Source organism: Boleophthalmus pectinirostris, unplaced genomic scaffold (genome assembly GCF_026225935.1).
Source record: "Boleophthalmus pectinirostris isolate CB_2022bp ecotype Guang Dong unplaced genomic scaffold, ASM2622593v1 HiC_scaffold_18, whole genome shotgun sequence".
Taxonomy (NCBI): Eukaryota; Metazoa; Chordata; class Actinopteri; order Gobiiformes; family Gobiidae; genus Boleophthalmus; species Boleophthalmus pectinirostris.
Window position 1 is genome coordinate 615,648 of NW_026571133.1, and position 25,853 is coordinate 641,500.

Genomic DNA, 25,853 nt, shown 5'->3' on the forward strand with positions numbered 1-25,853 from the left:
CTGTGGATAATTACGGACTTATTAAGTACAACTTTTCATGGATTGAATGCGTTTTGGACCGACAGAACCGGCTCAAAGGTAAGAAACGTGTATCTTATTCTTTGTTTATGATGTGAATTTTTAAGTTATAGCGTTTTGGGCTCGTTGTATGGCATAAAATGAATGTTATGGTTGTTTTATTGAGAAATTAAGCTTTCAAACGATGTATGGCATGCCAGTAGTGAAAACAATAATGAAGGTGAAAATACAGAGTGAACATTTTTTTTTGGAAAATCGCCCGCCGGCGGGCGGGTGGATGGTAAGTGGTTTTAAACTTCATCCTACTCCAGGTCCCAAAATCTGTACATGTACATTGGTTTGTTTGTTAGTGTTGTTGATTTTGTTTTACCTTGCTCAAAAAAAACAACAAAACAAAAAACAGGTATAAACCAGGACTGAGTGTCTGGACGGGCCCCTGTAGACCATCGGGTGACCTCAAGAGAAAGAACCGGAGCAGAGCGAAAAATTCCCTCTACACCACTGGGTAAAATGATAAAATATGTTTATTTTGTAATTCCAAATGAGCTTCAACAAGCCGGTCAGAATCAAAGGGCCAGAAGCTGGACAATGCCAAAGTCTGAACAAGTCCAACACATGAGCCTTAGATTTTCTTCACCAGCTCCTGACACTTCTTCAGTTTCTCTTTCAGTTGGGAGATCAGCTTTGAGTGAGTCTCTGATTGGAGCTGGGACACCAGGTCCATCACATCCTTTGCCAACACGTCCAGCTCGTCCAGACTCTTCCACCTGCTTTTCCAGGAGGACAACCACTCAGTATTTCGTACAGCCTCCAGCGTCTGCTTCAGGGTGTTCACTTTGTACTTCAGCTCAGTCGCCAGTCTGTCCAGTTCTCCTACAGCTTTAGCAGGGCTGGGTTGTTCACACCAGCGGACCAAAGCAGAAAAACAGTACAGGATCACCACTATCAGGGTGACTATCACGGCAGTGGTCACATCAAATTCCTCGACCAAATTAGAAATCACTATCAGGCAAAGAAATATAAATATGACAGGTTTCCATCCTGGAAGGCACAGAACCACATCGAGTTTCTCTGTGCAGTTCTGCATTTGTTCGATGGTGATGTCGATTTGACGTTGAAGTGGCATCGAAAGCTCAGACATCTCCACACTGGTTTGCGTTGCCATCTTTATCTCTGGACAAAAAAAAGTAACATTTTAAACATATGAATTAAACTGCTGCGATAATAATTATTATATTATTTTATTATAGACATTATATTTCTCCTAAAGCTACTATACATAATTACAGAATACAACAGGGGCGGGTTGTATTCTTAAGTAACATCGCTCGCTCCTCCTCATCTCTCCAGCTCTCTGCTCCCTCTACTCGTCTCATCACCATGAGGAGCAAAGCCTTCAGTCGCTCTGCTCCTCTGGAGCACTCTCCCTCCTGACCTCCACAACACTCACTCACCAGACACACCTGTTCAGACGATTCACTCCACCGCACCACCAGACCATAACTGCACTGTCCCACTTTAACTGTAGGTTTTTTAATTCTATTTAACTTTGTTTATGTTTGGTATTTGTTTATTGTTTTAAGGCCAGAAAGGCGCCTAATAAATAAAATGTAATATTATTATTATTATTACACTGGTGTAACTGGAGTCATTAGACGTCCGTTTGCAGTATATTACCATTTATAACTTGTATAGTGTCTTGTTTTAATTCTTTTTATGCTGCAGAATCATTTTGAGTTTATTGGGTCATTTGCAGCAGCAGCTCTACAAGGACAAAAACTCTACAGGTGTAACAACTCAGGAATTTCACATTGATTTACAATTCAGGACCTCAATTCACCAAGATATGTAAAATTAAAAAATAATTATTCATGTAATAATTAGGGATGTCAATCTCATCCTGATCTTCTATTTATTTATTTTTTTTATTCAATTTAGTCTTATAATTCAATATCTTATAGTGAATTTAGCCCCAACTGAATAAAATTATTACAACAAATGATTAAGATATTTTATTTATTTATTATTATTGTTATTATTATTATTATTATTTTTTTTTTATAAATAGGCCATTTTTATAGACTTATCTGGGAATTATTGAAGCCCTTTTCTATGGAAGCCAATTTCTACCAGTAAATAAAAAAGCCTCACAGAAAGTCATAATTACAAGTTTAAAAGTCATAATTACAAGTTTAAAAGTCATAATTACGAGTTTTAAAGTCATAATTATGAATTTTCAAAGTTGAACCTGCTCTCTCCGTGCAGCACGTGGGCTGGCACGACTATTTTCCTGTAGAAGCCACGAATGAACCCACTACAAGTAAAAATGTGTATTTATTTTACTAATTCACTTCACACTGTATCTAAATTATTTGCTTTGTGCCCATATTTTCATCACTGAGCGACCTGAAGTAGCTTGTGCCAAGTGCCCAGCAAAGCTCATACATTTTTTTCACCATATTATTTTAGTTTGAGGACTATCTGTCACCTGACAGCTTTAAATAAAACACTTATTTTAGTTTTAGTGACAATCTTTGCTCATCTGATCAGAAACGATCATGGATCTACAATAAAATCATCTGATTCTACTTCTACTTCTCCAGCGCTGTGTGTCTAAACTCCTCCTTCCTCTGCGCGCGCACAGACCGGAGACACTTGATCTTCTTTAGAGTCTGGATGATCATGACGCAGTTCTTCATGTCTCAAACTCTACACCACTTTTTATTTGCTGAAAACTGACCTCACATTAGCGGAGATACGTTCATAAATTCCAGATGAAAAAGTTCGTAACGGTGCGTAACCCCGGCGCGCGCGCGCGCTACACGAAAATAGAAATTTATCTCATGATAAATAGAAGATAAAACCTGTGTTCAGACGTCCTGATAAAGGCTAAAGTCTGTAGTGTTCGTCCTGTTCTGAATCAGACTGAAGCCTCCTGTCTGTGGGAAGTGACAGGGGACATAGAAACTGTCAAGAAAATAACCCACGATAAAATAAATATAGGCAACATTGTCTTTTATTATTGGGGTATAGTTTAGTTGACGGATAAAATGCAGTATTATATTCAAATATTAACACAAATCATCGGTTAAAAAGTACAAACATCGCCCCCCCCGACCCGGTGTTTTCTTTTTGATAACCCCAGTCTGTTCACCCTGTAGAAAAGCCAAAAACACAACATGATTTACCTGCAGATCAGCCGCACGATCCTCACCAAACTGCGCCCTGCTCCGAAAAACAAAAGTGAAACTAACAGACGTGGAACGGAAATAAAGACAATAGAAACTCATTTTATAATCCTCAGTTCCGCGTTAAACTGCTTCAACAACATTCACTTGCACCTTTGAAAACGAGTCATTTTCAGTATTTTGCAAAAGGTGCACTTTGTAATTTAAAGACTTTCTCACTTCAAACCAAAACATTTTAACAATTTATTTAAACGTTTTTCTTCATGAACATATTGAAAAAATTGATCAAATTAAATGTATTTTTGTATTCTGAAATGTGCTAAAACGTACTTAGAACTGTCGCAGTTCATATAAAAGTGTATAACATTTCATTTCAAGCATTTTAAACATTATGTAGAGAGTTATTATTAGAGTTATCTGGGGCCGGGTCACGGGGTCAACAGTCTAAGCAGGGACTCCCAGACTTCCTTCACCCCAGACACTTCCTCCAGCTCTTCCAGGGGGACCCCAAGGCGTTCCCAAACCATCCTAGAGACATAGTCCGTCCAGTGTGTCCTGTGTCTTCCCCAGGGCCTGGGAACACCTCAGAAGGCACCCAAGAGGCATCCGGAACAGATGCCCGAGCCTCAGCTGCTCGTCTCAACATGGAGGAGCAGCGGCTCTACTCCAAGCTTCTCCTGTGTGACTGAGCTTCTCACCCGATCTCTAAGGAAGCCCCCAGACACTGGCACTTAGCTCCATTTTAAAAATCAAATCTAAACAAAATCATGGAAAAAAAATCTCACAATCTTCTAATCTCGAGGCAATTTTGTCCCTAATTATTAAACAAATGCTCAGTGTTGTGCAAGTTCACACTTTTCATTTACTAATTCAAATTCAGTTGGCCATACCAGCTTGTCAAAGCCTGATCCCATCAGATCTCAGAAGCTCAGCAGGCTGGGCCTGGGGAGGACCTGGATGGGAGACACTAGGAAGTCCAGGTGCCACAGTGGGACGCCACTGGCAAGACCTTAGGGAAGACACTTCACCCACATTGCCTAGTATGAAAGTTGTGTGTGTGTGTGTGTGTGAGTGATGGTGGTGGTTGAAGGGGCCGATGGTGCAGATTGGCAGCCTCGCTTCTGTCAGTCTGCCCCAGGGCAACTGTGGCTACAATAGTAGTTTACCACCACTGAGTGTGGAGTGACTGAATAATGAACTGTAAAAGCTCTATATAAATGCAATCAATCAATCAATCAATCAGTTCATTTTCTTGGTTGCTGGTGAGGCTGTGCAGTTTTCAGTTTTTGAGTGGAGCCCGTGGGCAGTGACAGCGACACATGCAGTTTATAAAGTCCGAGCAGACCTTGTCACTCGACTCATCAGGTGAAAACAAATTCCGATGTTTATTTGAACCCCAACAGTGACGTACGTCCTTCATCTCACAGAATCTGAACAAATTCACTTCTTGATTTACAAATGTGTCATGTTCAGTTCAAAGTTCACTGAAAAATGAACGCGTTCTTTTGATGCTATAGTATTAATCAGTGGTGGAATCTCACTAAGTAAAAGTAGAAAAGTACTGCACTTACATAAACATTTAAGGCATCTTTACTTAAGTAGATTTTACAGTGAATACTTTTTTACTTTTACTTCACTACATCTGAGAGCAAGTATCTGTACTTTCTACTCCACTACATTTTTGAACACGACTGAAAAGTAAAAGTTTTTTATTGTATTTTGAGACCTGCTGAAAAGACCGAGGGTTTATTTTTACATACATTTGTAATTTGAGCCAAAACAAATAAAACCAAACAGAAGACAGCATGAAAACAACAGATTCAGTTATTTCGACTGCACAAAATCTGTAATCCTATAAGACCTTTACTTCACTCTTCAAGTAGTTTAAACAGGTACTATAATGCTTTTACTTAAGTCCAGGGTCTCCAACTTGCAGCTCACCACCCAATTCCAAGTTGCTCACCAAAGGATGTAGGAGTTATACATATTACATTACAATTTAAATTTGATTATTAACATGTCTGTTTTCATAGTAAATGTCTAATATTGTGCACTGACATTGATTTATGGTTTATGTTTGTTGGCATCTAAAAGGTAGTTGTGACCTTTTATATTGGCTCAATTTCGTGCAAAAGCTGAAGTCGGGCGTACACTGCGATTTTTGACCCTTTTTGAGCCGATTTTTCTCTCGTTTGACTGTTTTGGGGATCGGGCCGAGTTTTGGCTTCATCGTGTGTCGTGCTTCGTGTAGTAAAAACCGATTTATACCTCACGACCAGCTCCCGATCTGCATTCGTAGATCGCAAGAAAATCAAACTTGTGTGAAATCCAGTCGCCTCTCGTGAGGGTTTCGCTCTGTTGAAGTCGTTCCACGAGTTGATTTGCCAGAATCTGTCAGACTGAGCATGTGCGGACACAGAAGAGGAAGCAGGATATGAGGTTGTGGAGGACGATGGCGCCGGCGAGTGTTTTGGACACAGGACATGGAGGCGCAGCTAATCGAGCAACACAGAACAGAAGTTTGGTGAAAAACTTGATGCACCAGTTTCCTCTGAAGAACTGACAACCTGCACTGCCCACGTCTGCCCAGACATTTCTTTGACCATATTCGTCGCCTCTTCTTTTTCTTTTTGGGCTCGTCTGTGCAGAGACTGGCACAATGACGAAACCCCAACCCGAAAAGTTCCACAGCGCACCTTTAAGAATACGTTTTACAATTAATGATATTGTACAGAAAAATACAAATAATAAAAAGCACCATTGGTTCCAGTATTTGGTTTTTTTTTGTTTTTTTGTTTCGTAGTTTTAAATATTCGGGGGGTGCTCCACGTTCAGTCGTCTGTTTTTTGCCTGGATCAGCGTTGTGTCTCCGCACGTCTGTAGTTTTCTAATTTCGTGTTTTTTTACTTCCAGAACAACAACTCCTGTCGTTATGTGAACGTACAGTGTGCACAGGCAGGTCACATTTAAGCATCGTTTCGTACAGTGTGAGAACATGATTCGTGAGCTGTGAACTTTTAAACCCTGCGATTCGGTCGTACAGTTTAAGCTGGGGCTGAGTGACACGACTGAAAATATCGCACAGTGTACGTCCGGCATAAAAGGAGAAGCTCTCTGACACTTTTGGTTTGTAGAAGAGGCTCACCGGGGGTAAAAGGTTGGAGACTCCTGACTTAAGTACATTTTTACTTTTCCTTGTGGCACTTTTACTTTTCCTTCAGTATTTTTTGGCTCCATATTTGTGCTTTTACTTAAGTAACAAAGTTCAGTACTTCTTCCACTACTGCTATTACCGCAGCGTCCATGTTTGTAGTTTTTACAATATTAAGGCGTCTACAGTACTCTGACAATCTGCAAAAAAAACTACTACACAAGTCATTCAAGTACCTCAGGGTCTTTAAACATCGTCTTTTAGCAGCTAAACAAGCAAAAGAATTAAGTGTAGTAAATATTTAGCAGAAGTGGTATATTCTACATCCCCTGGACACAAAGAGATACAGAAAGTGTGGCCTAAAAGTGAACTGTGTAACTTTTCTGGTGGAGGAATCTGTGTGTCATTTGTTTTTTAAAATAAAAACAAAAATAAGAAAATGAAAAAACAACTATTTTATTCACTATTTGTCTCCAAAAGTGACTTAAGTGACTAAGTGACTTAAACTGCAATGCCGGACTGAACCAGGACTGAACCAGATCCGGGACCAGACCAGGACAGAGACCAGGACCAGACCAGGACTGAGCCGGGGACCAGACCGGGACTGAGACCGTGATTGAGACCGTGATCGAGACCGGGACCAGACTGGGACTGAGACCATGATTGAGACCGTGATTGAGACCTGGACCAGACCGGGACTGAGACCGTGATTGAGACCGTGATCGAGACCGGGACCAGACTGGGACTGAGACCATGATTGAGACCGTGATTGAGACCTGGACCAGACCGGGACTGAGACCAGGACCAGACCGGGACTGAGACCGTGATTGAGACCTGGACCAGACCGGGACTAAGACCATGATTGAGTCTGGGACCAGATCGGGACTGAGACAGTGACTGAGACCGGGACTGAAAACGGTTTAGTCCCGGTTCAGTCCAACATCGCAGTTTAAGTCACGGAAACGGGAAATGGCCGTTATCCGTTTTTCCATTTTTCATTTAAACACAAAATCGACAAATAATGAAGAAAATTTTTGTTTTTTTTCTCATTTTCTTATTTTTGGTTTTATTTTGAAAAACAAATGAACGAATGACACACAGATTTAGAGGGTCTGTCAAATGCTTTTCAAATGCGGGTTCGGGCTGTAAACAGTGTCCTCCAGTGCTCATGCGGGACACTTTTGGGGCGTTTAAAGTTCACACACAAGTCGCATTTAATTTAATAACAAGAAATGTGAAGGACCTCGCAAAAAAAATCGGATTTCACCAAAAAAATCCGAGTTGAGCGTTAAGCCCTGCAGTCTGAACGTAACCTTAGATTGCATTGTTTTTCCGAGGTATTTTTGAGTAATCCAACAAACGCAAAATGTTTAAAACTACAGCGAGGAACGTCCCAGGTGAGGAAATATAAAAATTAAAATATAATCCACCCACCAGAAAAGTTACACAGCGTCCCTGTAAGACACTTTTGACCTTTTTACATGAACTAGAAAGTTTTAAAGACAATAAACGCTTTTAATTTCACCAACTTGTTACTATATTTAACCAGAATTGACAAAATTCCTTTTCATTGGTGTGATAATATTTGAGATTTCTTAACAGTGAAGAATTTGGGCTTTCAAGGAAAAAAAAAAAAAAAAAAAAAAAAACATGCTCTAAAAACATTTCAAGTGTTCAAATTTTAGTGCTAAAACTCCCTGTATTCATTTATATATTACTTAAAATATAAATAGCAAATGGGAATTACATACAAAAATGAATTCTGTGGCTTGATCACATTTTAAAAAAGGGGAAATTAAGGCTAAAAACGAACTACAGCGGACCACCGTACTGCTTCAATACTGCGTCAAACTAGTGTCCCATTATGTAACCATGAGGCACGTTCGCAACCGGTAACGTGCACTAAATCAAAATTCATCTTTTGATCATTTTTAAAGGTGCGCTGTGTGTAACTTTTCTGTCGGAGAGTCCGTCAAACGCCGCTTTTCGAGGTATTTTCGCGCTGTAAAACCACCTGTAATCGAATAAACGGACGACGGGATGACGAAACCCCAACCCGAAAAGTTCCACAGCGCACCTTTAAGAATACGTTTTACAATTAATGATATTGTACAGAAAAATACAAATAATAAAAAGCACCATTGGTTCCAGTATTTGTTTTTTTTTGTTTGTTTTTGTTTCGTAGTTTTAAATATTCGGGGGGTGCTCCACGTTCAGTCGTCTTTGGGCGGATCCCCGTTTTCTCCCGTTGGGGGCAGCGCTGAGCGAGTTGGCGGGGGAGGCCGGGGTCTGGAAGAAGGACTTGGAAGCGGACGTCATGTTTTCTTTAGGAGTCTGAGGCGTCTGAAGAGAAAAGGAAAGAGGGAGAGAAAAAGAGAGATATGTTAAAGTACAAAGTCTGTGTGAGCTGGACCCAGTCAAGCAGAAGTAAACATCAAGGCCAAAAATTCAAGTTAATGCATCTGATATAAAAATGTATTGAACAGATACATATGTACTCTAGTTTATGAAACTGTTTACCTTTTTTCTGTACCATTTTTGGTTCTAAAGTTCCATATGTTTTAAACAGACCATGTATGAAACATGGAACAAAAATTATTTCCCAAATTTCAAAGACCTGAAAAATCATGTAAATAAATGGATGTATTTCATCATATCTTGTGTTATTCCATCTTTGAACTGTTGATGAAGGTACATGATTTTTTTATTTTTATTTATTTAAAATGATAAAAATTTGCTTGGAAGGACTGACATATTTTATAGAAATAGTTTCCTTTCATTTTGAAGTAATATTAAAGTATTCAGAAGAAAAAAGTTGACAAATTATGTAAAATCCTGCACCTTCTACTTGTTTGTACAATTTTCCCTCTGTTACTTTTCCCTCCGTTACCATGACTTTTATTAATAAAAAATCTCATGACTCAAAAAGTAAGAGGTTTTTCAACCTAATCTTGTACCATATGGTAGAAAACTATATGAAGCAAATATTCAAACCAGTTTGTTAAGGATATGTAAGTGAGAACCAAGAGTTATCACTGTTTGGATTTATTGCCCAAAAAGTGCTGCATATTTCATTCCCTCCGTTACCGACATGAGTTTTTTTAATTTTTTGTCAACAACTTGAAAGAATATCACAGGTTTAACTTGACCCTGTTGGAGTGTAACTCTTTCCTACATTCTGATACTTTACTTATTTCAATAGTTCCTCTAGTTTCTGAATAAGAGACATTTGAATGTAAAAAATCTGCCTCTGTTTCCCTCCGTTACCACTTGACCAAACCCATGTACAAGTTTCCTTTCTCTAAACAAGCAACAAAACTGTGGCACTGTAACAAAATTCTTTTGTTAAATATACCAAAAAATACTCTTGGCGATATATCTATAGAGCAGCCCAAGATATCGATACTGTATCATCATATTAAATGATACGATATATCGATATTTCAATATTTTTGCACACGCCTAGACATAAGAATATTTTTTTTCACATCTGAAAATGTATCGAAACTGAATCCATTTCGTGACCCGTGTATTGAGATGTGTGCCGAATCATTGGAAAAAATGTATCGTTGCATCACTAGTAACTGATAACCTCGATGAGCTTCATTTGACTGGAGCTGAATGTCAAACTCACTCAGTCCATTTCTTTATACCAATCCAATCCATCCAATCCGGAATAGTATTGAATAATAATTGGGGGAGTCTATATTTTTGATTCCAGGCAACAAAACATGGGAAAAATATGGGAAAAACGGACTCACCATTGCCTCTAGCGCCGCCCCTCTGGCTGAACGTGGTGTTGACGCTCCGTACACTCTGGTCTGCTCCGGGGTGGAGGGGGTCCCGACCAAAATCTGCCCCGGAGACATCACCGCGGGAACGCCGAAGCTCAGTTTGGGGTGGGCTTCGGAGCCGGGGGGCGTCCGTATGGGGCTGGTGATGAGCGGGTAGGGGGGCAGAGTGGAGGGGGGCAGGAGGAGGTACGGAACAGCCAACGTCGGGACAGATCCGGAGGGGAGGGAGAGAGCAGAGGCCGTGTGCGCGGACGAGAGGAGGAAATTTAAACTGTTCAGACCTGGAAACGACGAGAAAATGTGTAAGGGTGAAGAGATTATGAAAAATTTAATCTTTTTATTGTGATATTTACAGATTTGGGGTTAAAAAAGGGGTATTTATGTAACTTTTTGGTTGGGGGTCTGTCATCTTAGGTCATTGCTCTGCCTGGAATGTTCCGCAGTGTGACTTTAAACAGCTCTACTTTACATTTATTCAATTACAGGTGGTTTTAAAGCTCAAAAATATCTAGAAAAACAGACATTGTGACTGTGAGCGGGGTCGCTTCTCCACAGATCTGGTTCATAACTTGGTCTGGTTTGGTCTCCATGGAGATAGAAAGGTTTAAAGCCACACTGTGAGACATGGCAGCACTTTGGAAACTGTTTTTTGTGTGTGAAATGTGCCACAGTATGTAAATAAAGTAGATTTGATAGTATTCGTGATTTTAAAGCCGCATTGTGTAACTTTTCCGGTGGAGGGTCCGTCAAACGCTTTTCTCCACGGCGATGTTATTGCGTCGTCCGGAATGTTTCACAGTATGGCATTAAACCTTTCTATCTTCATGGAGACCAAACCAGAGACCAAGTTTTTCTAGGTATTTTTGAGCAATAAAACCACCTGTAATTGCATAAATGTAAAGTAGAGCTGTTTAATGTCACACTGTGGAATATTTCATGTTAATTACCGTATTTTTCGGACTATAAGTTGAACTTTTTTTTCATGGTTTGGGTGTTTCCTGTGACTTATACTCTGGTGCGACTTATATATTAAAATGTTCACAGTGAAGTGTGGAGAGGTTCTAGTCTTGTGTGTCAGTATCTGCTGCTCCTGTTCCTCCTGTACCACTGTCACTTGGCTCTACTGCGCATGTCTCCTGCAGAAAGAGCCTCTGTCCTGCTGCAAGTCGTGAAATATTCAGCTGAAAACAGTAAATGAGCAGCAGAAAGAAAGTTTGGAGTGAGCGAGAAACTTGTGAGGGACTGATGGAAAGCGGGGATGGAGAACACAGCGTCACGGTAACCGGGAGGATGCACCATGAAACTTTCCTGAAGTCACTGGATGGACAAAGCCTGGACTTCAGTGACACTGAAACCATCCTGTCGGGATTCAGAAAGACCCGAATAATTCTAACTGGGACTGATGCTGAGTCTGACGACAGCGACACAGAAGAGGAAGCGGCGCTCTGTTTACCTCCGGAGGTCGAGGCCGAGTTGTTCAGAAGTGACACCGAGGATGAAGAATTGAATGGATTTAGTGATTTGGAGTGAGATGGAGAGTTTGTTAAACTTGTTCTGTCCTGTTGTTTATGTTATAGTTTATCTGAAGAACTGTTCATATGTGACGTTAACAGTCTGTTGTTCTCTCTTCTATTGTTTTTACTAGAACTTGACTTTCAACAGGAAATGTCGGTTCCTGGTCTCTGATTTTATAAAAATAAATTTCCCCCAAAAAGTGCGACTTATTGTCTGAAAAATACGGTAATTGAATTTTGATCGTGATTTCGATTTGTGTCTCAAACGATCTCCAAACTCACATAATCGAGTTGAAACGATATAAGAGATTGTAGAACAGCCGGACATATAGTTTATTTTGGATACGTTTATGTTTTTCCGAAGCCTTAAGTATATTTGATTTATTTTATGTTTTATACATCGCAAACTGCTCAAAGGTTCATATTTGTAGCCTAAATTTATTTTCAATGTGAAGGCTTTGCGTAATTTATCAATAACAGTGTTTTTTTTTAGAGAGAAAATTGCTGAATAAATACATTGTGTAACTAAAAAATAATGGTTTAAATGATCATGATTTCAATATTGACCAAAATAATCATGAGAAACAAGCAAGCGACAGACCCCCTGCCAAAAAGTTCCACAGTGCACCTTTAATTTCACTGGGGAGTTTTTTTGTGTCTTACCTGCGTTGTTGGGCACGTAGAGGTAGTGTGCGGGCTGGGCTTCACTGACGGGACTGTGACTGGACTCAGACTCTGCTCTGACCTGAAACAGAAAACAAAATGGTATTGATTAGTCGACTTAAACGATTCTGTATCTCTGTGTAACCGACCCAAACTGCACTCACAAGACGACACCTGCAGGGGGACTGTACATACTGTACAGAAAGACAGAGTAAACTTGTGAATCTGTTTAATCTTCCATTTTACATATAAATACCAAAAAAATATAATCTGCTAACTCACTCCCTTCTCTTCTCTATTTTCCTGTATCTTATTTAAATTCTTATAATCTAAATCACAGGTGTCAAACATAAGGCCTGGGGGCCAGATCCGGCCCTCCAAGACCTTTAATCTGGCCCTCGGCTGATTTTCTACTAAAATATTTTAATTTTATTTTCTATTAAAATATTGTTAATTTTCTGCGTCGTTGAGCATATCAGCGTCTCTGTACGTGGCCCCTCCCACCAGAGCAGCACAAATGAAGACTTGTCTCTTTCCAAACGCTCTTAAAGGACGATCGTTTTGACTGTTGACCGTGACACCCTCATCAGAAAAATGTCCAACATGAGAAAAGTGGAGCCGAGTGCAGGATTTTACAAGAAAAATGAACTTATTCCTATTTGCAGACAAGTTCATGTTAAAACATTGTGTTGAAATTGCATTTTTCTTAAAGTTTCAGGTTGTTCATAATATTATAATATTTTGTAAAAGAAAGAGTTCATTATTAAAAAAGATTTCTGTAATAGATTTGTGTTTCTCTGCACAAATATTTGAGCTTATTGTTATTTTTGGGGTTTATATGAGTTTTCTGATCCGGCCCCTTTAGGATCAGAGTAGGTTGGATACGGCCCCCGGACCAAAATGAGTTTGACACCCCTGATCTAAATATAATGATGTGATATGGAGACCAGTACACGAGAAAAGTTTCCTCATCACAAACAGTTGTGGACTTGTGTTTTGTTTCATTCACACAAATCCTGCAGATTTAAGCCGAGTTCTTCAAACAGAAAACACTGTTCCACCATGTGATCCATCCATCCATTTTCTTCCGCTTATCCGGGGTCGGGTCGCGGGGGCATCAGTCTAAGCAGGGACTCCCAGACTTCCTTCACCCCAGACATTTCCTCCAGCTCCTCCAGGGGAACCGCGAGGTGTTCCCAGGCCAGCCCAGAGACATAGTCCCTCCAGCGTGTCTTAGGTCTTCCCCAGGGCCTCCTTCTGCCCGAAATACCTGCCGAGGAAGGCGCCCAGGAGGCATCTTGGAGCAGATGACCGAGCCACCTGAGCGGCGGCTCTACTCCGAGCTCCTCCCGTGTGACTGAGCTCCTCCACTTGAGGCAGGGACTCTCCACCCACCTGGAGAGGACAAGAGACCTTTTTCTGGTCGAGAACCATGAGCTGATCTTCATCCCAGCCGCTTCACACTGGATGTGCTCCACTTTGTTTTGAAACTCCAGACACCTTCACTAGAATCATTTGGATCAGTTCAGTCCTGGAATTTCCAATCTCTACTGAACTAAAGGTAAAAGGAGCTGTTCACTTGAAAACTACAGCTTTTTGAGCTTTGGTGATGTAGACAGACTAATAATAAAAAGTTACTCAAACATGTGTGAATGAAACAAACACAACTCCAGGTCTGTTTTTGAGTCCTGCACCGGGTCAGGTTCCTGCGGGTGCCCGGCGTGATTAATACTGTCAAAAATCCATCATCACTTCACAGACATTTTCTACTGAGCAGAAGAAACATTGATCGAGATGCCGCAGCAGACGAACTGAACCAGGACTGAACCAGGTCTAAACTAGGTCTAAACCAGGACTAAACCAGGTCTAAACTAGGTCTAAACCAGGTCTAAACCAGGACTAAACCAGGACTAAACCAGGACTAAACCAGGTCTAAACCAGGTCTAAACTAGGACTAAACCAGGACTAAAGCAGGACTAAAGCAGGACTAAATCAGGTCTAAGCAAGGTCTAAACCAGGTCTAAACTAGGTCTAAACCAGGACTAAACCATGACTAAAGCAGGACTAAATCAGGTCTAAACAAGGTCTAAACCAGGACTAAATCAGGTCTAAACCAGGACTAAAGCAGGACTAAACCAGGTCTAAACCAAGACTAAACCAGGACTAAACCAGGTCTAAACCAGGTCTAAACCAGGACTAAACCAGGACTAAAGCAGGACTAAATCAGGTCTAAACAAGGTCTAAACCAGGACTAAATCTGGTCTAAACCAGGACTAAAGCAGCACTAAACCAGGACTAAACCAGGTCTAAACCAGGTCTAAACTAGGTCTAAACCAGGACTAAACCAGGTCTAAACCAGGACTAAATCAGGTCTAAACAAGGTCTAAACCAGGACTAAATCAGGTCTACACCAGGACTAAAGCAGGACTAAAGCAGGTCTAAACCAAGACTAAACCAGGACTAAACCAGGTCTAAACCAGGTCTAAACCAGGTCTAAACCAGGACTAAACCAGGTCTAAACCAAGACTAAACCAGGACTAAACTAAACCAGGACTAAACCAGGTAAACTAAACCAGGTCTAAACCAGGACTAAACCAGGACTAAACCAGGACTAAACCAGGACTAAACCAGGACTTAAACTAAACACCAGGTATTACACCAGGTCTAAACCAGAACTGAACCAGGTCAAAACCAGGAGTGAATGAAACAAATAAAACAAAACACACCTCCAGTTCTGTTTTTGAGGAAGGAACAGAATTATAACTTGACTTAAACCTCACAAAATATAAATAATTACGCGTCTGTACCTCGTCACTTTTCTTTAACCCGTTCACTCCCTTCTTCGCCGCAGACATCTCTTCTTCCTCCTCTTCCTCTCCTTCTCTCTTCCTCTTCCTCCCGTCCTCCCCGTCCGCCCCGTTTGACCTCTGACCCTCGGCGGTCCTGTAGAGCATCACCACAGAGGGCTGGGACAGACTGGGCAGGTAGGCCAGGCAGTGGGAGTGAGAGGAGGAAGAGGAAGAAGAAGAGGAAGAGGGAGGATTTGGATGAGGATGAGGAGGAGGAGGAGGAGGAGGAGGGTGAGAGGAGGTGAGGATCTGCCCAGAGAGAGACGACATGAGGAGCGTGGGCTGGGGTCCCGACGCTGGGGTCTGGGTCCTGAAGAGACAAAACAAAACAAATCATGGTTATAAACTTTTTAATATAAATCTAATCTAAACCAGGTCTAAACCAGGTCTAAACCAGGACTAAACCAGGTCTAAACTAGGACTAAACCAGGTCTAAACCAGGACTAAACCAGGACTAAACTAGGTCTAAACTAGGACTAAACTAAACCAGGACTAAACCAGGACTAAACCAGGACTAAACTAGGACTAAACCAGGTCTAAACCAGGACTAAACCAGGACTAAACTAAACCAGGACTAAACCAGGACTAAACTAGGTCTAAACTAGGACTAAACCAGGACTAAACCAGGTCTAAACCAGGACTAAACCAGGTCTAAACCAGGTATAAACCAGGACTAAACCAGGACTAAACCAGGCCTAAACCAGGACTAAACAGGACTAAACCAGGACTAAACCAGGTCTAAACCAGGACTAAACCAGGACTAAACTAGGTCTAAACTAGGACTAAACCAGGACTAAACTAGGTCTAAACTAGGACTAAACCAGGTCTAAACTAGATCTAAACCAGGACTAAACCAGGACTAAACCTAGGTCTAAACCAGGACTAAACCAGGACTAAACCAGGTCTAAACCAGGTCTACTAAACCAGGACTAAAGGAAACAGGTCTAAACCAGGACTAAACCAGGTCTAAACCAGGACTAAACCAGGACTAAACCAGGTCTAAACTAAACAGGACTAAACCAGGAGGTAAATCAGGTCTAAACCAGAACTAAACCAGGACTAAACCAGCACTAAACCAGGACTAAGACAGGACTAAACCAGGACTAAGACTAGGGCTGGGTATCATTAAGAAGTTACCGATACGATACATATATCTCGATACATAGGCCACGATACGATACGCTTTTCTATACAGTGAGCTTTCCATTCAATATGATTCGATACAATATATTTCACATCGATTCGATACGTACAGTACAGTGTAAAAAAGGCTAAATGATGCTCTAATACTAAAAGTCCACTAAGTTTGTGAAAAGTGAATGTGAAAAACATCCATTTTACTCAAAACAGTGAAAATGTCAACACAACTGTAGCTCTTACACAAATTAATTTAGTGAAAATATACCTAAAATACTCTCGACAATGCAAGGCTTTGGGGGCAGGAGTGCTACTTGGATATGCAAAAAATGTGCAGAATTGTTCTTTTGGTGCTCTTCAGTGCAGGGACCAGTCTCAAACACAAAGTAGGAAAAAAAAGGAAAAAAAACTTTTTGTACTTTGTACTTTTTGAGTGCCTCAGTTTTTTGTCCTACTCTTGACAATATATCGATACAGCAGCCCACAATATCGATAATGTATCAGCACATTAAACAATACGATATATCGATATTTTGACATTTTTGCACACCCCTAACTAAGACAGGACTAAACCAGGATTTAACAGGACTAAACCGGGACTAAGACAGGACTAAAACAGGACTAAGACAGGACTAAAAACAGGACTAAAGACAGGACTAAAACAGGACTAAAGACTAGGACTAAACCAGGACTAAGACAGGACTAAGACAGGACTAAAACAGGACTAAGACAGGACTAAACAGGACTAAACCAGACTAAGGACTAAACAGGACTAAAAACAGGACTAAGACAGGACTAAACAGGACTAAACAGGACTAAACAGGACTAAATCCTGCTGCGTGGACCGTGTCTCCTCGTCTTCTATCAATAATATTTTTAATTTGGTTAATTAAAGTCTGGACTTTTTCTTTTAGCAGACAAAACTTCTTATGTGAAGATTTTCCTCGTCTTTGCTTCTCTACAGCAAATCAAGTAATCCAAAGTATTCAGATTACATTACTCACTTTAAGTAATTTAATGGATTTCGTTACAAACTACATTTTGGGGTCTGTAATCTGTAATCTGTAGGGGATTACATTTTAAAAGTCACCTTCCCAACACTGTTTGGGGATGCTCTGAACTGTTAAATTTCTGGTCAAATATTTTTCTAATATTGTCAAAAGCTCTAAACAAACCTATTGATTTGAACCCTCTTACAGCGCTACTTGGGATAATAGACTCAAAAGTTGTAAAAAAAAAAATCAGAGTGTCAGGTATTACAGTTCACCCGTCTGCTTGCACGAAGATTAATTTTATTGACAGGCAGAGTGTCCTAGGGATGGGCATGATTAATCGATAATTGATCATTAAGAATTTCATCGATTACGTTAATTTTAATCGACAAACCGAATGTAGGTTGCTGTGTGTATCGTGACCAAACAGGTGTGTACATGTGTCTCTGCATCAGAAGGAGCGAGACACAAACAGTGGGTCAGTCTGTAACGAACCGAAGCACAAATGTGTATTTAACGATGATTTGTACAAGAAATTCCACACTTTCCGTTGCGTTCGGGACAAGTGTGAGTCCATGTGCACAGTGTATAAAGCAGCACATATGTTTCTGTGTCCAGTGGGGAAAAGTTTTTCCAGGTGAGAGTCGCTCAATGTGGATGACGAGGCCCCGCCCCCCTCCCCCCGTACGGTGTCCTGGTTTTGATAAACGCAAATCTGGTCACACTAACCTGTATTCACCTGAGTCATGTCTTTTAATCCAACAGAAGTTGAACCACATCAGCGACACAAGAGCTGTAGTTTTATCTTCGCTTAGTTTATGCAAATTAGTGATGCGGTTTTAAGTTTTGTTTCTGTGAGATTTGCACAAAACTGAATTAAACACATTATAATGTCAAACGGGCTGATGTGGCTCTAGAGTCGTTACGGTTTATATGTTGTAAAGTTGAATTTATTTATGCAGATTAGTAGTGCAGATAGTAATAATAATGATGATCATTTTAATATAAAAACGTTAATGATTAATCGATAATCGATCGTTAATTAAGAAAATTTCATCGAATGCCCATCCCTAGAGTGTCCCTCACTTGTGAACTGGTTCAGAGATGGTATGATGCATTTGGATCTAGAGAAAATTAAGAAACTAGAAAATTAGAAACTCTTTGCAGGGTCAGGAAGATAAATTTAACAGGATATGGTCACCTTTTATTATCTTATTTAAAGAAGGTGTCTAAACTCCTATTTAAGTCCGAGCTATACGATCGTCTTTGTAATATCCACCTTTTCAACTTAAACATTTTGGTGAAATATTATTACTTTTTGTCTGTGTGAATGTTCAGTTGCTTTTATTTTTTTTTTTTTCTGTTTTACTATCATCCAACATACAATATTAATCATCTATAAGGGTCCTAAGATGTTATTGACAAATATAATGACATGTATATTTTTGTATACCTTGCTTGAAAACCTGATTAATCTGTTTGACATGTCTGATGTTTTATTTTATGGACTGGCACCGTGTATTGGATGTCAGAAACACAATAATCAGAGTGTTAAAAATAAAAAAATAAAAAAATAATAAAACAACACCGCCCTCTAGTGTTTGAGGAGACAAATACACCCCTTCAACAGCAGCTGATTAAACTAAACACCAGGACCAGGTTATTAGAAGATGAGGAAGAAGAAGAGACTGTGAACTCACTCTGAAGTCTTCCCGAACTGCAGACGACACACTGGAGTTTTTCTGGAGTAGTCGACGGGCTGGACCTGCACCGCTGTGGGAACAAGAACAAAACACACGACTGAAAGGACAGAAATATGAACTGCAAATGAACAGAAATGTGAATAGTCTCAGTTAGGGCTGTTGTCTTTTACTCATTTACACATTTTTCATTTTATTTAGATTATAAGGATTACAAGGATTTCTAGAAGGTAAAGAGTGGGATAGCTGAAGATTTGTTATTTTTTGGTATTTATCTGTAAAAGTCTGATTCAACTCATGACTGATCTGTCTTTATATATAAATACATAGTTTTTTTTGTATTTTTTCCTGCATAAATAGTAGTTTTTGAATGAGCGCCCCCTGCAGGTGTAAAGTTGTGAGTGCAATCTGGATCAGATACACAGAAAAACAAAATAAGAGTTTAAGTTATTAGTTAATGTTTGTGCCGTCATTTCGTATACCTGAATGCATATTTGTCTTGTTTGGGACGCTGATGTGTCGTTTTATTTATTTTCAAAAAATGGAAACAGCCAAAAGTTAGAGAAGCGCGAGTTTTAATGGTTGGTAAAGTTTCGCGACTTTGCCATTATTCACTGGCTGAAAAATGGGTGCTTTGGTTAGACAAAAATAAATAAATGAATAAATAAAATAATAATATTCTGATATAAGAACAGTGTTTCACTTTTTTTAAGATGACAATCTATACATTTTTGGAAAGCTCTGGTGCATTTATACGTCATGACGACTGTCCCTGGTCACTACGGGCGAGTCACTTCGCGTCATTTCACTTTCCGGCCACTAGGAGCCGCTCTTTGTGATACTAACAGGCCCTTCACCAGCTTCTGGCGCTCAGGCCTAAATACAAAACAATTACACATGAGACATAACGCAGATCAGTAAAAAGTCAGATTAAAACAGCACGAGGCTTAAGTGGCTAGAACTCATGCCTCACAGGAAGAAAGTTCTGGGTTCGATCCCCGGGTCGCTTGGGCCTTTCTGTGTGGAGTTTGCATGTTTCTCCCCGTGTCTGGATGGGTTTCCTCTGGGTGCTCCGATTTCCCCATCAACCCAAAACATGCTACGCAGGTCTCCAGGAAGAATATCTTATATCTGAGGTCAATTAAATACAATCAAACAAATAACCTGCCCAGAGACGGCAAGTGGAAATTAGCACTGGTGTTACAACCTGGTACAAAGCATCTCTCCTCTTAAGGTTAATGTAAATTGTGCGCTGTCCCTGTCACATTAAATAAATAAACTAAATAAAAGTGCTCACAGGCTTGGTTTTCCTTTAATCTAGATTACATGGACTACAGCTCTAAAAAAAGACGATGTCCAATGAACAAAAGCGGCTTAAACAGTGCGTACCTGCGTGCTGTTCCCTGCGTGGACTGTTGGGGGCAGAGTTCACTTGTCTCTGAACGACCACGGACGTCGGCGTGATGTTGAACGACGCGTGACGGGACATTTTGATGCGGTTCAGATCCTGCGACGTGATCCTCTGCGACGCCTCCAGTCCAGCGGGGGGCGACGTTCCTGCGCCGTTGAACTCGGTGGGTCCCAGCCACTTAAACGCCGGCTTCCTCCCCCTCTCCTCCCGAACGTGGACTTTTTTAATGAGCCCCAAACTCGTCAGGACGTTGGCGATGTCATACAAGCGACGAACTTTAGCTAAAAAGGAAAAGCAAAAAGAGAGAACGTTTTTAACTAGATAAACAAAAACATTTCTGCACTGAGATTGAATTTTAGATTTATCTTTTAATCATAAACAAGTCTGTCACGAAGTTTTCATTTTAAACAGATCCTGAAGTATTAACAGAAGCCCTGAAATGAGTTTTTTGTAATCAGAAGAAACACCTGGTTGTATTCATGGCAGTCTTATGTGATGTCATGTAGTACTTGAAATTGTAGTGGCCACTGGAAGCAGCACACATTCAGTTTTTCAGTTTATCAAAAAGTATTGCAGTATTTAAGTACCATATTTAACAGACTGTGCAGAAATTTGGGGCAATAACTATAAAACCGCAATAGAACCATTGATAAAACTTCAAAAAAAGAGCAATAATAATTATTTATAATGTCAAATTGCATGACCACACTAATCCACTGTTTATTCACGCCAAATTACTCAAACTGAATGATTTGATTCTGTACCAAACTGCAGAAGTCATGTATAAAGCTAAAACTAAGCACTTACCAAAAAATATCCAACTATTTTTTTGTGAAAGGGAAGCAAACTATAACTTAAGAGGCTTTTTGAATCTTAAATTGCCTCGTGCTCGAACGACAAGAAAAAGTTTTTGTGTCTCTGTTTGTGGTGTAAAATTATGGAAAAACTTGAAAATAGAATTAAAACTTTGTTCAAATATACATCTATTCAAAAGGGCAGTTAAAAAATGTATTTCAAAATACTGTATGTGTGTCTATATGTGGTCTTTATTAATTTGGGACGGTAGAAAAAAGGGGTGGGGTTAAATAAGTATTTACTTCCTCCCACTCCTTTTTCGGACACAAGGAATATTCGGCGTAACATTTATTTTTGCCTATTATTATAGAATAGAAATATTTACTTTTTGTGTTATATCTATGTATTTACTTTTTTATTTATGTTCTATGTATTACTGTCCGAATAAACATTCATTCATTCTAAGTAGTTTTTGACAAATTTTGACCAGAAAGCTGCAAATTTGCCTATTCTAGAACCAGTACACAACACTATTAAAACATCATAAACAGATTACAGCATTTAGTCGAACAACAAAGTTAATTTAGAGTTTAGTTTCACTTTAAAGGGCCCATATTTCGCTGTTTTCTGATCTGTTATAATGTAGTTTCCTCGTCAAAAACAGACCTGGCGTTGTGTTTTGTTAAATTCACACGTTTAACACAAACCCTGCACATTTAGGCTGAGTTCTTCTCTCAAACTGAAAACGCTCTGTTCCACCTTGTGATGTCATACGGTAAAACAGGACGTTTGTAAACTCCACACACCTTCACCTGAAACATTTGGATAATTTCAGCCCTGGAATTGCCGATCTCTAATGAACATAAGGTAAATTGAAGCTTTTAATTTGAAAACTACAGGGAACAGACCAATTTCAGTTTTGGAACTATAAATGAACAAATAATAAAGGATTACCGTATTTTTCGGACTATAAGTTGCACTTTTTTTCATGGTTTGGGTGTTTCCTGTGACTTATACTCTGGTGCGACTTATATATTAAAATGTTCACAGTGAAGTGGTGAGAGGTTCTAGTCTTGTGTGTCAGTATCTGCTGCTCCTGTTCCTCCTGAACCACTGTCACTTGGCTCTACTGCGCATGTCTCCTGCAGAAAGAGCCTCTGTCCTGTCTGTATCATGTCAGTCGATCGCACCATTACTTCTGCACCACTGAACAATTTAAACTTTAAACAAACTTATAAAGGCGATGGAGAAGACTGAACACAAATTTCCCCAAAAAGAAAATAATTTTTTGCAGATTAAACCAGGACTAAAGGTGAAATATTCAGATGAAAACGATAATCGAGCAGCAGAAAGAAAGTCTGGAGTGAGCGAGAAACTTGTGACACCGGGAGGACGCACCATGAAACTTTCCTGAAACTGGAAACTGTTTTTTGTGTGAAATGTGCTACAGTATATGAATAAAGTAGATTTGACAGTATTCATGATTTTAAAGGTGCATTGTGTAACTTTTCTGGTGGAGGGTCCGTCTAATGCTTTTCTCCACCAAGATGCTGTTGCTTTGTCAGGAATGTTTCACAGTGTGGTATTAAACCTTTCTATCTTCATGAAGACCAAACCAGACCAAGTTTTCTAGGTATTTTTGACCGATAAAACCAGCTGTAATTGAATAAATGTAAAGTAGATCTGTTTAGAGCTGGTGTGACTTATATATTAAAATTTTCAGAGTGAAGCAGCGAGATGCTCTAGTCTTGTGTGTCAGTATTGGCTCTACTGCACATGTCTCCTGCAGAAAGAGCCTCTGTCCTGCTGCAAGTCGTGAAATATTCAGCTGAAAACAGTAACTGAGCAGCAGAAAGAAAGTTTGGAGTGAGCGAGAAACTTGTGAGGGACCGACGGAAAGCGAGGACGGAGAACACAGCTTCACGGTAACCGGAGGATGCACCATCAAACTTTCCTGAAGTCACTGGATGGATGGACAAAGCCTTGACTTCAGTGACACCGAAACCATCCTGTCGGGATTCAGAAATAATTCTAACTGGAACTGATGCTGAGTCTGACGACAGCGACACAGAAGAGGAAGCGTTGCTCTGTTTAATTCCGGAGGTCGTGGAGTTGCTCAGAAGTGACGCAGAGGATGAAGAATTGAATGGATTTAGTGATTTGGAGTGAGATGGAGACTTTGTTAAACTTGTTCTGTTCTGTTGTTTATGTTATAGTTTATCTGAAGAACTGTTCATATGTGACGTTAACAGTCTGTTGTTCTCTCTTCTATTGTTTTTACTAGAACTTGACTTTCAACAGGAAATGTCAGTTCCTGGTCTCTGATTTTATAAAATACATTTTAAAACGTTTCTTTTCTTCTTCATTATGCATTTTTTGGCTGGTGCGGTGTGTCTTATAGTTAAAAAAATACGTTACTCAAACATGTGTGAATGAAACAAAACACAACTCCAGTTCTGTTTTTGAGGAGGTAACAACATTAGAACATGGCTGAACGCTCACAAGAATCCAGTTTTGCGTATCATATAGGATCCTTTAATAATAGCTGTAGATTAGACAATAATAATTAGATAATAATAATAGTTCCTCACTCTTGTATTTGCTGTGGCTGGATGAGTCCAGACTGTCCTCGATCAGGATCTTCGCCGCCGCGTCTAACGTCACAGTTTGGGTTTTGGAGACGAGAAAAAGCATCACGAACTTCTGACTCATGATCCGCAGAGACTTGTCCTTCCTGTTGCCTCCACCTGAAACCACATTTACAACGTTAGACTTGGACTTAAAGGTGCATTGTGTAACTTTTCTGGTGGAGGATCCGTTAAGTGCTTTGCCCCAAGGAGATGTTATATTGCTCTGTCTGGAATGTTTCACAGTGTGGCTTTAAACCTTTGTACCTTCATTGAGACCAAACCAGACCAAGTTACAGGTCAGATCTGTGAAGAGGCGACCCTGCTCACAGTCAGAATGCCTGTTTTTCAAAGTATCTTTGAGAAAAAAAAAAAAAAAAAACTGTAATTGAATGACTGTAACGCTGATCTGCTTAATGCCATACTGTGGAACATTCCAAGGAGGGCAGTGACGTATCCATAGAAACAAGCAGATGACAGGTTTGTGTCAAATAAATGAAAATAAAATATAGTATCTCATGTGTCACTGGACTCCTTATGTAACAGATAATACTCCCTACAACTGTACAATCACTCACCGTTATGTAACAGATAATACTCCCTACAACTGTACAACAACTCACCCTTATGTAACAGATAATACTCCCTACAACTGTACAATAACTCACCCTTATGTAACAGATAATACTCCCTACACCCTTAGGTAACAGATAATACTCCCTACAACAACTCACCATTATGTAACAGATAATACTCCCTACACCCTTAGGTAACAGATAATACTCCCTACAACTGTACAACAACTCACCATTATGTAACAGATAATACTCCCTACACCCTTAGGTAACAGATAATACTCCCTACAACTGTACAACAACTCACCATTATGTAACAGATAATACTCCCTACAACTGTGCAACAACTCACCCTTATGTAACAGATAATACTCCCTACAACTGTACGACAACTCACCCTTTATGGAACAGATACTGTGTCCAAATAATTTCCCTTGTGGCTCAATAAAGTTTGTCTGAGTTTTAGGTTTTCTCTCACCGTTTCCTTCCTCCGCCTCGTCGTCCCTGTTGGCTGCACAGTCCCTTGCCCCTGTCGCCCCTGCCGCCCCTGTCGCCCCCGTCGCCCCCGTCTCCATCTGCAGGTGGTAGCCCTGCTCTCGTCCTCGGCTCTGGAGCTCCTTCAGCTTCGTCTCCAGGCGTCTCCGTCCGTACCACGAGTAACTGTTCTTGGCCATGCGCCCCACGATCATCAGAGACTCCAGAACGTTCACGATGTCGTAGATGCGCCGCCGCTCCACACCTGAATACACAAGGGAAGTTATTTTTTTCTATTTATTTTAGCTAAATTTGTCTTGCCCCAGTACAGATGTATTATTGGGACACACAGATACTGATACTGATATCGAATATCAGCGCCAATACTGAAAAATTGGCTGGATGGGGTAACAGTTCAATGATACTGGTTCAGTCGGTTCATATCCTGGTTGTGCTTTTCTTTGGATCTAAAAAGATTATTTACAAGCTGTTTTTGGCCTGTAACTCAGACCTGGGCATTGTCCAGCTCCTGGACCACACATGGCCCTTTTGTCGACTCTGACCGACCCGTTTAAACTCATTTGGAATTACAAAATAAACATATTGTACAATTTTACCTCATGTATAGACTAAAACTGCATCGCTTTTATTTTAGAGGTGTCAGTCACTTTATATGAAGCCGCCCTCCCCTATAAGCCATTTCACATTTAAATTTCTAAAACCACCAAATGAAAGAATTTAAAATTTTTAATTTCTAAGCATGTTTGAGAGACCATAACTTCATTTAAAAAATAGAGCTAGGAAGCTGAAAATGTGTATTATTGTAGATTTTGAATCATAGGCTACGTTCAGACTGCAAGGCTTAATGCTCAGTTTGGTTGTTTTTGCGAGGTCGTTCACATTTCCAATTAAATGTGACTTGTATGTGACTCCAGTGTGAACATTAAACGGCCAAAAGTGTCTCA

At 40.1% G+C, this 25,853-nt stretch overlaps 1 protein-coding gene across 2 annotated transcripts in view; it reads right to left on the reverse strand.

The window, feature by feature from the left end:
• Positions 1-4,898: 4,898 nt before the first annotated feature.
• Positions 4,899-25,853, reverse strand: part of e2f7 (E2F transcription factor 7) — a 28,894-nt gene continuing 7,939 nt past the window's right edge. Inside the window, exons 5-13 of one of the 2 annotated variants that reach the window (XR_008632177.1) lie at positions 24,893-25,153; positions 23,804-23,959; positions 20,396-20,698; positions 19,007-19,079; positions 15,136-15,487; positions 12,329-12,410; positions 10,119-10,432; positions 7,134-8,700; positions 4,899-7,039 (exon numbers count right to left, since the gene is read on the reverse strand). Coding sequence is in view for 1 of the 2 variants with exons in the window: in XM_055153668.1 (XP_055009643.1) it covers positions 8,545-8,700; positions 10,119-10,432; positions 12,329-12,410; positions 15,136-15,487; positions 19,007-19,079; positions 20,396-20,698; positions 23,804-23,959; positions 24,893-25,153 (1,697 nt within the window). In the remaining variant the exon portion in view is untranslated. Of the gene's footprint in view, positions 8,701-10,118; positions 10,433-12,328; positions 12,411-15,135; positions 15,488-19,006; positions 19,080-20,395; positions 20,699-23,803; positions 23,960-24,892; positions 25,154-25,853 lie in introns of both variants that reach the window. The other variant, XM_055153668.1, reaches the window with a different exon arrangement.